General features: G+C 42.4%; 1 protein-coding gene across 2 annotated transcripts in view; it reads right to left on the minus strand.

The window, feature by feature from the left end:
• JMY (junction mediating and regulatory protein, p53 cofactor) overlaps positions 1 to 7044 on the minus strand; it is a 70950-nt gene extending 63906 nt beyond the window's left edge. For both annotated transcript variants that reach the window (XM_082620313.1, XM_082620312.1), the window contains exon 1: positions 5903 to 7044. In XM_082620313.1, coding sequence (XP_082476439.1) covers positions 5903 to 6943 — 1041 coding nt within the window. In that variant the 5' untranslated portion in view covers positions 6944 to 7044. The remainder of the gene's footprint in view (positions 1 to 5902) is intronic.
• Between the last annotated feature and the right edge of the window lie 8126 nt (positions 7045 to 15170).

Consider the following 15170-nt stretch of genomic DNA (forward strand, 5'->3'; position numbering starts at 1 on the left):
CCCAAACCTGGATACAAGCACATAAAACAAGTGGCTCAGCTCCCAACAGTTGCCACACTGTGCTTGTAAACTGCCCTGTATCCTTATGGAAAAGAAGACTGTAATTTCATTCTGCAAACATGAAATTAACGCCCACAGAGGGTAAGTGACAGCATAAGGTCAAGCAACTAGTATCACAATTAGGACAAAAACACAGATTTTCCTGAGCCATGTTCAATAAATTTTCTTTCCACTAAGCACTAATTAAGATAGTGTAGTGAGACATTTCTTAAAAAGTACCCTACCTCAGCTAAATGTTAGCAGCAGGATGACTTGGTAACCAATTTTAGTTAAAATTTTTTTCCTGAAGAAAATGACCATTCTTGTTTATCACTGTATTCTCCCCGTACCTATATTACTTCATTGCACTAATAATATTTGTTGAATAAACTAAGCCCCAAGCCATCACCCTCACTGTAACCTTACAAGTTACAATAAAGCCCCAAATCATTAAACGAACTTCATTTATCCTTAAGGCCACTCTCTATAAAATATCTAGTTCACAAGGCCTATTTTTATTTCATAGCCTATTATACAAAATCTTCACTATAGTCTGAAAAGTCTATTATATGCAATTATAACTATATAAAATTTAAAATTCAAGGACAAGCATAAGGGCAATTCCCCACACTTAAGAAAACAACTCAAAAATTTCTAGTTTTTTGCTGAATGAATCCTTCTCTGCTCCTATGCAGTTTTAGTAACTTAGATACTCTGTGTTAAGGCTACTTGGTATTAACAGTCCCCTACAAGAAGCTTGAAAAGCCAAATGAACTTCACCACCTCTATCAAAAAACAAACAGCACCAAGAACTATTGTTCAGTCTTCACTGCCTATGTCTCTTACCCATACAACCAACTTAATTTTTCTCCTATGACAACTAAGGAAACTGGGTAGATTCAGAGGGAGCAGATCCTGGCCTATTAATAAGTAGTAAAAAGAGCCACAGGGAAATTTCCCATTACAAAAAATAAGCACACATACATCTAACCACCAATGGAAAGCCACCCTGTGCTTTCAAGTACCACTTCCAACAATATTCTACAATCAATAAAAGGCCAAATAAAGCAATAATGGAGAACAGTGAGACTAAAGTTACATGTTAAGATTTTGGGAATGAAGATTGCTAATTCAACCACCGCAACTGTTAGGTCTGACAAACCAAACCTCCCACTCACCTTCTCCCTTCAACACATACACACATACATACACACACACACACACACACACACACGATAGTACTCACATTACGAAACTATCTGTCCAAGTCGGTCTTGTTTTAGCAAGGAGGAAACATGTCTGTGAAATATCTGGTGGGCCAGGAATCATGTGAGGTTAAATGGTAAGCAGAGAAACCACCACATAAATTATTTATCAGGAAAGCTGCCATCCTGCCACCAGCCTTCATGTTTCTGTTTTACAGAAACACTAACTGAGAAACATATTCAACTTTCATTCTACGCCTACCTTTTTTTTTTCAGTAATATGACAAATGGCCAAAAGTTTATTGGGACACAGGATTGAAGAAAGAGATAAATATCTAAGTCATTATTTTAACAGTTTCCAGCTGTTAAAATAACATTGTTGTCTTTCATCACAACTGTTGTCTTTCATCACAACTTTCAAGAATCCCACAAAATTCATTTAGCTTCATTATTTCTTAACTGTTTTACAGTAAAAGAGCAGTTTGCACCATGTTTATGGAAATATCCAGGCAGAACAGCTCCCTCCTCTGCAGCTAAGTACATTATGTCCTTCCCGAGACTGCTTCTACTATTTATACCTAATCATGGGTTGTGGCTCACTGGCCCAAAGACCAGCATCCTAGGACTCCTAAACGACTGTCATTTCTCTAATGTATACACAGATCTTCCTTGACTTACACTGGGCTTACTGCCCGATAAACCCATCGTAAGTTGAAATTATTGTAAGTTAGAACTGCATTTAATACACCTAACCCACTGAACATTATAGCTTAGGCTAGCCTACCTTAAATATGCTCAGAACACTCACATTAGCCTACACTTGGGTAAAAATCATCTAACAGAAGCTTATTTTATAATAAAGTGTTAAATATCTCATGTAATTGATTGAATACTGTACTGAAAGTGAAAACAGAAAGGTTGTATGGGCACAGAACGGTTCTTTACCTTAGTGATCCTGTGGCTGACTGGGAGCTGCAGCGTGCTGCCCAGTGTTACAAGAGTAAGGTACCCAGGAAAAGATCAAAATTTGAAATACGGTTCCTACTGAATGCGTATCACTTTCACATCATCTTAAAGCTGAACCACCTTAAGTCGGGGACTGTCTGTAGTTGGGGCTTCAGTAGTGCTCTGGAGTTTTATAGCTAATCTTAGTTTTCCAGGAAATTAGTAAAGTCAAATTGGGAAGAGGGGTGATAAGTAAACAATCTTCATAGAGCTCCTTGCTCCTTCTCTTAAACAACTCAAGTCAGGAGTTGTTTATCGTCATTTTAAAATACAAAGGAAAACAGTGATTGGGCACTCGTCTAACATAAACCCATCCTTGCACCCTAGGCAACCTACTTCTAAAACACAACGGGTAGACTATGCCCTACACTATGCCTATCATGATTAATTTGAAGTAAAACAAACAAGTTACCTTAATTTATAAGTTCATTATTGACCTGACTAGATTTTAAATTACTGATGCCACCCTCCCATTCTCAGGAGCTGAGCGGAGACTGACATCCTTTTTAATGTCATCAGGGAAATAAGACATGTGTAGAAAAGGCCTATGTCTGGATTAGGACAAATCAAGTTTGAATCTGAGTTTAGTCACTTCTCAGCAGTTTAAAATTGGCCAAATCTCAACTTCTGCTTCAGTAAAATATGTATAAAACGCCACTTGTCTCAAAAGACAGAGTGGAGGATGAAAGGGGATAGGTAATGTGAAGCGCCCCAATACCTAAGTAGTGCCAATATTTACACTGCCTTGAAGCAACACTTTCTGGAAGCCTCCTTTATAAGTGCCAAACACATTGTTAGGTACTTTTTCATGTCTTAAGTCTTCGGAAATCCTTTAAGCATGTTCCCCATTTCTCTGTTTTAAAGAGGTTAAATAACTAAACAGGTCACAGAAGTGATGAGTACTAATTCAAGCCCAGGTTCTTCCGACTGCAAACAAAGTATCATCTGTCTACTGTGTGCCTTACATGGCTACTTTTGAAAACACATGCTTCTCTCAGTAGTTTCAACTGGAAAAGTTAGAATTGAGCAGTTTTATAAACATCATAAATTCCAAAGTGAACGATGATGTTTAGATTTTAATCAAGCCTACCATCATAGTTAAGGTTTACTATCTAAAGGACCACAATCATTTCAATAGTTGTCCTTATACTGAAACCATTATTTACAAAATCCACGTCATCAAAGGTAAACCACGGTATGGCTTGTAATATGATACTTAGCTTTAACCAACAACCAAGGCTACTGTTGAAACCATTCCAAGAGGTCTTGGTGGCACTTGATTCATTCAGGGATTTAGTGCTGCTATATAAATAGCATTACTTACAGGAAATCCTCGTAAAAGTCCAAGACAAGGCTACCGTGCAATAAATGTCACATTTCATCTGTACTCAAGGTTAAAGCCCTAAGTAGTATACAATCTACAATTCTTTGTCATATAAAAATAATTTCATTAATACTGTATAAATTGTACCACCTCACAAACTAGTCAATTGACCGAATTTGTAAACCATTAACAAAAACTTCTGGCAGAAAACTTACGGTTTAATTCCTCAATACTCCACAAGACAGATAGATATAGGACTACTTCTTATAACCCCATATTAATTCATAAATATATTCCAAAAATTAAATTCCAATAGAGGTTATGTCCTAAGCTTACAAAGCAGATAATTTATAATTGTGGTTTTAAGGCTCTTTTTGAAGAACACCTTTAAGCCTTTCCCTCCAAAACTGTGACTATGCCTATGCATATACAGGTGCCCATGCATTCTACTTAAGGTACTCCATTAAAGTCCATCTATAGCTCCCCTCAATTTATAGGAAATTCACCAACCCCAGATAACTGAACCTATTTGTTGTCCTTGATAGCTATTTTTCAAATACTGTTCAACTAAGCGAAGAACCAAAAATTTATGTATTTAAAGTTCAATGAATTTATAATTGACTTCATTTAGAGTTTTTCCCAAAACAAAATACTCTTTAAAAGTTTAAATTTTCTCTGTTGAAGAGAATAAAACATTATGGTCAATATAACCTTAATCAGGAAAAATACTCTTTTTCAAAAAAAGTACATGAGTTCTAGAAAACTGTAATAAACTATATTTTTCAGCAGCCTTCGTTTTTGACCCAGTTTGAATGAAATAACCAAAAAGAATTATTTTTTCTGAGTATCAGTAAAGTTAAAAGCAGACATACCTACATCATTCAGGGATTAAAAAATAGAAAGTTTTTTTAAAAAGATAATATATACCTGTAAAATGAATAAGCGAAAGAAGCACTAACTTTGTTCTTGCAGTTTAAAAGAAATACCAGTCACTATTAAAACTCTAAAGAGAATGTGACCATTTTAAGATTTGTCACTTCCTTCCAGAAAGGATTTAAGGTAGAACACAGACTCCAGAAGTGAGACGATAAAAAGGGAAATAAAAATAGATTCCTGGAACTACAGGATCATACTATGATGGGTGATGTTTAGCATAAAGTAAACTAACAGAAGTCAAAACCTGGATTCACTCTAAGTTTTAAGAGAGCACTGTGGGATAAGTGATAAAGTATTATTTCCTAAATCCTTAAGTCTAGCAAAGACTTCATAATATTCTATGAAGAAAACAGAAGGCTCCAGCTTCCTAGCACTAATAGGATTCAAGTAGTACATAAACATAGGCAAGGCTGACAGATAACACCACAATGTCAGCAATATAAACACGATAAAAGGGGGCATTTCCCCACCCCAACTCCAACCTCAATTGATACTAATACTAAAAATAATGAATTGCTTTGAGAACGAGAGTACTTCTTTAGTTTTTTCAGCAGAAGCTGATAAGTACACATGACCTCAAATTATACGTATCTTTTCCACATCATAGAGCTCCCTGTGTATAACCAGACCTTTTCCCATTGTTTCCTGTTATTTTAAAGATTCGTTTGAAAAAGTGTTTGCACTACTTTTACTTCTCAAGTCCAAAAGCAAAATGAACATTCCTGCCCAAGGCCTTTTTTCTCCCTAAAACAAGAGTGAAACATGAGCCCTCTTTAAAGACTTGCTATATTCCTAGAGTGTGTATAAAACCTTTCAAAGTCCATTTGCATCCAATTGTCAGTTGGGGCTTTTTCATTTGGACAGGCCACTCACCTGGAGGAAAATGATTTCTAAATTTGCCTAAGTTGCCAAATCACATATGGAGACAAAAAACTGACTGTTTTTGCTCCATAAGACAAACCATTTTGAATAAACGAACATGACGCCAGGAAAGTAAGGTTAATAATCTGGGTAATTATTGCTGGAAACAACTTCAGGGACAAAGAGAAACGCTCATTTAGCTTATACTTATGGGATAGCTTTCTGCTAAATGGCTTTAATCTTATTACCAGTACTTAGTAGCAAACAGAGGACTTTATAGAACCTATGTGATAAGTGGGAGGCGGAAATCTAAAGACTTATCAAAGTTCCTTCAGAGAGCAAATTAAGGAAAGCCACGGTTTTCCCCACTACCGAAAGGAATAAAGGGGGAGATAGGTCAGGAACCATTCCTTTTCCCTTGTCTAGCTAGAAACACAAGCGCCCCAAAAGCGCACAGCCTAGACTGAGGCTCCAGCCTCCGGCAGTGAGGAGGAACCAACAGCGATGAGTGGAGCCCGGACTACGTTCTTACCTCCTGGATGCGCTTCCTGGCCCGCTGAAGCACTTCTTCGTAGCCCTTCTGCCGCAGCTCGCTAAGGCTTTCGTAATACTCCTCCGGGTCATCGGTCTCGGTGAAGAGTACCTGGGACAGGATCTTCCAGCCACAGGTGTCCAGGCCGTGACCCAGGTAAACCTGCAGCTGGTAACACAACGTGTCGATCTCCTGCTCGGTCATCTCCGGGGCGCCCCCGAACAGCACCGTCCACATGCCCGAGGGCTCCTCGGGGAACACAGGCAGGCACGGCTCCAGCTGCGAGTTCACGGAGCACAGCTGCTGGTGCACCGCGCGCAGATCCTGAAAGGAGAAGAGCCCGGCCCAGCTGCACTCCTCGGCCGGGGACTCCAGCTCGGCGGCGGGCTGCGGCTGCTCAGCGTCCGAGAGCGACAGCGCCGCCGGGTCCGCCTCGTCCTCCCTCACCATTTCCAGCACCTCGATCTCCTCGGTGACCGTCCCGCAGGCGCTCACTACCCGCACCGACGACACCGGCGCCTCCTTGGGCGCCGGCGGGGCTGCCGCAGCGGCGGCCCCCCCCACATCCCTGCCTCCAGATGTCCTCCGGACCGGGCTGGAGTTGGCCCGCACTAGGCTCCGGAGAGGGCTCTCCGCCCCTTTGCCGGCCGAACTCCGCAGCAGTGAGTCCCCCCGAAGGCTGCACGCGCTCCGCGGAGAGCCTCCCTCCGCCCAGGTCGGGCGCCTCCGGGACCCGGGGCTCCTGCCCAGAGTCGCGGAGGCAGTGGTCTCGGGGCGACCCTTGCCCGCCGGGCTGCCCGGCCCCCGGGTCCCGTCGGACGCGGGTGCGCCAGGCTCAGCGCCCCCTCGCGCCCCCGCCTGCTCCCGGGTGCCGCTCCTCTGCCTCTGGGCCGTCCGGTTGTGGCAGGTTATGGCAAACTTGCCCTCAATCTCGTTCCAGGCTACGATGAAGACGAACTTGTGCTTCTCGCGCTCGTCGAACACATGGGGCCGCACAGCCACCCAGTCCGACTCGAGCGTCTCCTCGAGCGCGAACGACATGGTGGCTCCGGCGCCAGGCCGCGGGGAAGGCGCCGCCGGCCCTGCCTGCCCGAGGAATCACCGGCTGACTGCACCGCGCGCCCAGCTCACCCTCGCCGGGAGCCTTCAGCCATCTTAGCGCGCCGGCCGGCTCTCCCCGCTCGCTCGCCCGTCTCTTCGCACTCGCACCCGCCGCGCTCCTTTGTGGTGCGGCTCGCGGGAAAGACAATACGCGTCGCAAGAGCAGGTAGTTCACATGGTCACGTGCGGCCGGATCTGTTTACAAGCCCTGCGCTGCGGCAGCGCCTCGCGCCCGCCCGGGCCCCAGAGCGAGGCCGCGGTGCTGCGTCTGCGGCGCTCCGGAGGTGAGGCGCGGGTTGCCTGGCGCCGGGCAGGCGGGTAGGTGGTCGGGACCGGGGGCTTGTGAGCCTCCGCCGCTCGCCCGGGCCGATCTCCCCGCCCCTCCTCCTCTTCTTCCCGACCCACTAGAGCCGGCGTGACGGAGGGACGCGTCTCCTAAACTCTGCGCCTCAGTATCGCCACAATGTTGCCATTCGGCTGCTGACGTCGCGGCTCCACGAGGGACGTAAACACGGGCACGTGCCGCACGCTGGTGACGCGGCGGCGGAGGCGCGCACACCCTGCTCGCGCGCGTCGGCCCCGCCCCTCTGCGTCTCCCGCCCCCGCCCGCTCGCGGCCGCGCGCCTGAGTCTTCTCTTCCTCCGACTCAGCCTCCTTCTCCGGCAGTCTGGAGCCGGTGACCCGCATGCAGAGAGAGAGGCAGGTGTACACTGCGGGACAGGTGGCCTCCGAACCCAGGAAAAGAGGAACGAAGGTGGAGGAGCTGAGAATTTTTGAACTCCAGTCATTCAAAGGGACCCTCAGGTGTAAATTTTCCTCCATTCGCCCGGAGGGGTAACTCCTATATTGAGAAAGAAGTAGTCCGTAACGTTATGTGAACTATGTGCTAAACTTCATTGGGATCCCCTAGACTATTGGGTTCTCTCCTAGCACCCTTGCGATACAGTTTAAGATATGAAAGGAAGGTGTCTGAAGACAACCCAGTAGAACTCCAAAACAAAATTAAATTAAATGAAAATTCAGTCATGTCCCAATAGTGTGAATGTTTACATCTCAGTTCATCAGTGTTTTATTGCTTCAGGATTCATCATTGTGTGCTGTTCTGTGAACCTCGTTGTGAGATCACTGACTTGAGCCTTTTGAAATTGTATTCAATTATGAGTTACCAGAATGCACATACCAAAAAAAAATCATGTAAATCTGAAGAATTCTGTTCATACTGAACTATGATGAAACATTCTTAAAATTGCCTAGTGGATCTTATAATCTAGTTTATATTATTGGCATGTTTTTTTCCTGATAGTATCGAATTCATATTGTGGGTATTCTGCATTCACAGTAAAGTACAATGGGAATTGTTCCTTTTATCCATATTTCTAAAATATATGCAAGACCGTTTGGATTAACCTGGCATTGTTAGCCATACTTACTTCAGTATTGTCCTGACATCTGAATAAACAGCCCAAAGCTTTAGTCCTGTCATTCAGCTGGACATTTTAGACCTGTAGATCTGCTCTGACCAAAAAAAAAAAAAAAAAAAAAAAAAAAAAAAAAATGGCACTTTGGGCGGGGCAGGATGAGCAAAAGGGAAAAGGACTGGTTTTTAAACCTTTTTACAGTTCTTTATGTGAACTATAAATTTTCAAAGCTTGTAACTGAACTTGTGGCAACTCTCAAATGCAAATCAGAAATAACACCTTTTGAAAGGCAGGAAGAAAGAAAAGCCATTGCAAATCTTTATCACCAGCTAAGCAAACAATAGCACATTATAGAAAATTTTCCTTTTTTCTGTGGAAAAGTTACTACTAACAGTTTTTCTGTTAAAAAGTGATGAGACAGGGACTTCCCTGGTGGTCCAGTGGTTAAGACTCCACGCTCCCAATACAGGGGGCCTGGGTTCGATCCCTGGTCAGGGAACTAGATCCCACATGCCACAACTAAGACCTGGTGCAGCCAAATAAATAAATAAATATTTAAAAAAAAAAAAAGTGATGAGACAATTATAGCTCTCTTCTTATAATACATTATAGATAAGTATAAATACTAAGAATGAATGCCAAAAAATATGTTTATGGGAAGTATTTTTATTTACATGTATATTAAAATTGCAATATTTATCCACAACATTATGTCTTATCACAATAGTGCTAGAGAAAAATTGTTTGTGGTCACACAGGTGTTAAGTATTTTCCCCCAATACTCTGGCAACTGTGTTTTGTAAAAAAAGTTGTTTCAGTGTTTCTGGTCTCCTCTATTCTCCTCTATCTTAGTAACTGTTATCCTAGAAAAAAAAAAACGAAACTGAAATTCCCATGGCAGGTGACTGTAGTACTTTACAATTCTTTATTTAAGGCTATATCTGATTGTCAAGCAAGATCTCTGAGTGTATAAATACTCCCTGGGAATAAGTAAAGCTACAGAAATCTACATTTTGACCTTGTTCCATAACCCCAGGAGCCTGGGTTGTGATTCTCCCACTGGGACTTGCTGAGAACTTCATACCATATCTTTTACTACTCCTGCCATCTCGAATACCATAGGGTGTGCTGGGATTTCTGTTCTAAGTGGCAGGGTTGCTTGTTCTGCAGTGAGGACCTGCTGCAGAGCCATTCTCTACTTTGAGCCCTACTCAAAGCTGGCACCTTCCACATTGCCTGATCTATGAGCTTGAGCAATTTTCCTAGGTGTGGAATGTGTTGCATCCAAAGCCCAAGGAGACTTAACAGTCATTGTGCTTCCTTCATTGTGGTAGTGGCTGCATCATGCACCAATCCGTCCCTTACTTTGAAGGGAATGTCCTGACATACACCTGACCATAGGATGTGCAGAAACTTTACAGAGTTGGCAAGTGCCTGAATTTTTATAGAGTTTGTCTCCCTCCCTCTGGAGTGCATATGTCTCCAGCATGCCAGCACCCTCTTACTCATCCTGCCAGATCACCATGATGTCATCAGTGTAATGTATCAATATGATATTCTGTGATATGTCCAGGTGGTCCAGATGTCTTCAGGCTAAATTATGGCAGATGGTGGGAGAGTTAACATGGCCCTGGAGCAAAGTGTTTCTGATCTTCTTTCCTGACTGGGATAGAAAAGTACACATTCGCCAAATCAATGGCTGCATATTGAGTACCAGAGACCATATTATCTGCTGTAGCAAAGAAACTACATCTGGCTGGGCAGCTGTGATCAGGACTATTTCTTGGTTGAGCTAGTCTTTAGTATCCATCTAGATTCTGCAAGGACCACACCAGCATATTAGACAGAGCTATTCTAGGGTCAACCATGCCTACATCTTTAAGAGTGGCATTAATCTCTGCTATCCCTCTCCAGAGTTATAGTGCTTTTGATTCGCTCTCTTGGCGGGAGGTAGGCAGTTTCAGATGCTTCCACTTGAACTTCCCTGCTATGATAGCGCTCATCAACAGACTCAATGTATGGGTTACTCCAACTGCCACATATGTCAATCCCAATTTATATTTGGGGACCAGGGAAATGAGTACCAGGTGACTTCACAGACCTGGTGGACCCAGACTTTGGTCAAGACGCCATTTATTACCTGGTCCACAGAGCCCACGATGAAGTCTCTGGTTGTCAACTTAGACCCTGTCCTCAGTAGTCCTTGAAATGTCTGAGAATTTCCCTTTCCCCAGTGAACAGTCACTCAGGTACACAGCCTAGATTCCTTTGGGGAAGCACTGGGGAAATCATTAGGTATGGCAGAGTTCTTTGCACTGGGACTCAGTCATCTCTTCAGTCAATGGTACCAGGTCCGAAAACTGAAAACTGGGCAAGAGACTACTTTGAGTACTTCCCTCAACCTCCTGCTCGTCCATTATGGCTCTATTTTGACTATGTACATTAAGCAGTGTCTATTGGCTGCTCGGCTATTTTGCCCCTCGGGATGCTGTGGTTTATTAACCATCCCACATCCCAACTGTGGACATTGTGACCCTCTGACTTCGGATGGTGAAAGCTATCAATGGCCTCTATTGCTCCAGGGCCTTCTCATCCCCATTGCTATCAATGAGCCAAATTCTGTGACCACTTCTCCTGCCTTTTACCCTGGCCTACAAAGGAGAGCCACAGTGAACTTCATGGGGATGCTGGGGCCCCTCTCACCAACACATTTCTATCAAACACCCTTGGTGAATGGCATATTCTTGGGACCTTCCTGGAAAACATATTTGTTCTGGCCTCACGTAACATACCCATTCCAGCATTCCCACTTCCCTGAGTCTTTTATTCCCTTCCTCTTTTGTATATCATGGCAATTCAAGCATTTCAGTTCAGGCTCTGGGAGGCTCATTGCTTTTTCCAGGTTTCTAGGAGTCACCCTCATGGCAAGTTTTCAACATCCACTAGGGTCTTAGCTTGGATGTTAAATTCTCTTGTCCTGAGAGAGTGACCTTCAGGTCTATAAACAATGTTAGTTACCCACAGATTTTGCATTATCAGTCTTAAGATGACAGCCCAATCTCATAACAACCCTCCACTTCCATTATCCTTGTATATTATCATTACCCTTACATTTCAAATGCCTAAATCTTCACACCAGCCACTGGTACGTGTCCACTGGTACGTTGTCCCAACTCACCCCCAGTGAAAATTTTAGAAAGAGGACTCTCCCCTTTTGCCAGGGCCTCTCAGTGGCAAAAAGAAAGAAAAGCAACTGAGGGGAGCTGAGAAGGTGAACAAAATTTACATCTGATACAAATCTGCTTTCAATGACAGTACCTAAGAGTAGCATGCTTCATTAAGGACTTCAATATTTCTTTCAAGCTTAAAAAAACTTCCTTAGGTATTATTACAAAAAGCAACGCATGTTCATTGTAGACAAATTTAAAACTGCAGATAAACCAAAACAAGAAACTTTAAATACTACCTAGAGATACCACTTTTAAAACCCTGGTAAGGATATTTTTATACTTTTTTTCTATACTTATTTACAAAAGCGAGATCCCACTATAAATACTACTTTGTAAACTATCTTTTTCACGTAATAATGTCTCCTGAAAATTTAAGTAAGTATACATCTTTGCTACTGTTTTTGAAAGAATTCCATTGTGCAAGAATCTCCTCACTCAGTCCTGAACAGATTTTTCCTCCAATTGCAGCCTGAAGTCTCATATTTATCTTCCTGCCCCTATGGAGTTGCACCACCAAATGTGTCAAAGTATAGAGACACCCTTATTCCGCAATTGTTTTATATACTCTACAATGTCTAATATCCTTTAAGACATCCATCCATTTATCTGTAATTTCAAAAATCTGGACATAAGGTGAGCATATACTTATGCTTAGTATTTAATGGTAATTTAAATGTAAGTACAATAAAAAATGAAAACCAGAAAAAAAAAGAATTCCACTGTGTATATTTACATAATAATGTATGTTATCAATCCCTTCAGAACCAGATTTAAGTTGTCATCACTCACATCCTTGAGCTAAATCCTAATCCTATATCTTTATATCCTAAATCTTTGAGCACTTACTGAATTGTTTCTCTTTTGTTCTCAATGTCCCATCTAGGGAATCCTTTGAAACCCACACCCTTAACCACAGTATTAAGATCCTCCAATAAGCAGATAGAATGATGGGATTAGATGTGTAAGAGAATTTGTAGGGAAACACCTCTAAGGGAAAAATGGGGAGGGAGCCAGAGCAAAGGGGAGAACTGGTGGTGGTGAAGGAATGAGGAAGAAAGGAAGTTTCAATAGAAAGCATCTTGGAGTGCAGTGCAGTTTAGAGTGTTTTCTGTAGGTCAATGGGGAATCCTCAAACCAAAGTTACCTGTCAGAGGAGTTTCGTGTCTCACAGCAACAGTCCTGCCATATGCCCCATCTCCTCAGTCAGTGGCTGGGAGCAGCCTGGAGGAAATGTGGTGGATTCATAATGCAGCAACCCGGGCTGTCAGGATTATGCTTGGAGATCTGAGAGGAACGTTCTCATGGCTGCCACAAACACCATCTGTGCTTTACAAAAACTTGGTACTATTCATTCATTGATTCATGACACATCGAGTGCACAAATAGAGTACAATGTGGTGCTCACATTCTAGTAATTGGCTTCAGTTTGAGTGGATCATCACAAATAATTTTTTAGAAATTAGAAACAGAAATAGATTTCCAGACTCTCTTGAGGAAGATCTTCAAGGTATGGCTTCATTATCTTGTTTGAAATGATTTTTGAGGATCTAAGGTAAATTCAAAGCTAAATACTAAATGGGGTTTGAGTTCTCCCTCATTGCGTAGACCCAGTCCTGTATTCATATCACTTGATGCAGATAACCTGGGTGAGTTTTACATAATAAATTAAAGTCTAGAACCTGAAACAGTAACTGCCATTTCCAAAAAGTGTTTGAGAGAGAGAACAACATACCTCTCCCAAATACATACTTACTTTCCTATCCTTACATCCTTTCTTTTATACATATATGGTTTGTATTCGTTTTCTATGGCTGCTTCAACAAATTACCACCAACTTAATGACTTAAAACAACTCAAATTTATTATCTTAAGATTCTAGAGGTCAGAGGTCTGAAATGAGTCTCACGGGACTAAAGTCAAGTTGTCTGTGGGGCTGCGTTTCTTCTACAGGCTGCAGGGCAGAATCCATTTCCTAGCCCTTTCCAGCTTCTAGGGCTGCCCTCATTCACAGGTGTCTAGCCTCTCCCTCCATCTTGTAAGCCAGCAATAGTGGGCCAAATTCTTCCCACAGCACATGACATTTCTTCTCAGAGACAGATCCTGCTTCTCTTGTCACATCTCCTTTGACTCTTGACTTCTACCTCCCTCTTCCATTTTTAAGGACCTTTGTGATTATATCAGACCACAAGGATAATCCGGGATAATTTTTATGTCTGCTGATTAGCAACCTTAATTCCATCTGCAACCTTAATTCCCCTTGGCCAGGTAAACTCACATAGTCACAGTTTTGAAGATTATCATGTGGATATCTTTGGGGGGTGGGGCATTATTCTACCCACCATATGTCTTATAGCTAAGGCCTCTGAAACAATATCTATTGGAAACAGTTCTGGTGTTTATTAATCTTTTGGATGTTCATGGGAATGAAACTAAAGATTTATCATTCTTAGGATATTTTTTCGAGCTTTCAGTAACTATACATTATCATATTAAGGAAGTTGTCTTCTATTGCTATGATCTCCTTATATATTACTCTGTAATAAACCACCCCCAAGCTTAACGATTTAAAACAATTTATTATTATCGCTCATGTTACTGCGGGTTGATTGGTCTTAGCTGGATGGTTCTCTCTTGAGGCTTGAGCAGGCTGGGTGTCCAATATGGCTGCTTCCCTCACATGTCTGGGCTTCTGTGCTCCTCCATGGGGACTCTCTCCCACAGAGTAGCTTGTGGCGTGCATTGAGATAATCGTATTTTTCTTCTTTAATCTGTTAACGTTGGCAGTGTTTAACATGCAGGTTGTTTACTAGGACACGCCCTTGCGATCAGGGCCTGCGGAAAGAAAGAGGAGGGAGCAGGAGTAAGGAGAAGGAGGTCTCAAGCTGTGGTGGGGGCCTGATGCCCCTGAGTCCATGGAGATCATTGTAGCTGAGGTGCTCCTGCAGTGGGCCAGATGTTTATGCATTCACCCAGTTGTTGGATGTGGGTTGTCCCTGGAAGGGTATATAACCCTGGATGAAGCTGAAGTGATTCCCTAAAGGTGAAGACTGAATGAAGACTGTACACTGGCAACTCTCTCAGCAGGTGAGGCAATGAGCCATTCCTTGGAACAGGATCTGGGCTGTGCCTCTCCATGTCTCTTCCACAAGGTTCCTAGTAGTAGTATTTATAAGAGTAAAAAAACAGAAAAACAAAAAACCAGAAAACAAAACAAAAAAACCCTGGAAACAACCTAAATCTTCATCATACAATAATCAATAAAGATATGTAGAATAGCTACATGATGAAAAAACATACAGCAATGACAATGAATAACTAATGCCACATCTGTCAAGAGCTAGAGTCTCCGTCTGTCAGCATGGTTAAAGCTCAGAAACATGTTACATGAAAAAAGCATGTGCAGAAAAAAGCATGCCTGTCATTTCTATAAAATTTAAAAACATTCAAAACCCAACTATATTTTGTTTATGGATCATGAATATATAGGAAAAGTAATAAAATATTCATCAGGATCGTAAC

The sequence above is a fragment of the Mesoplodon mirus genome (assembly GCF_964341445.2).
Source record: "Mesoplodon mirus genome assembly, chromosome: 5".
NCBI lineage: Eukaryota > Metazoa > Chordata > Mammalia > Artiodactyla > Ziphiidae > Mesoplodon > Mesoplodon mirus.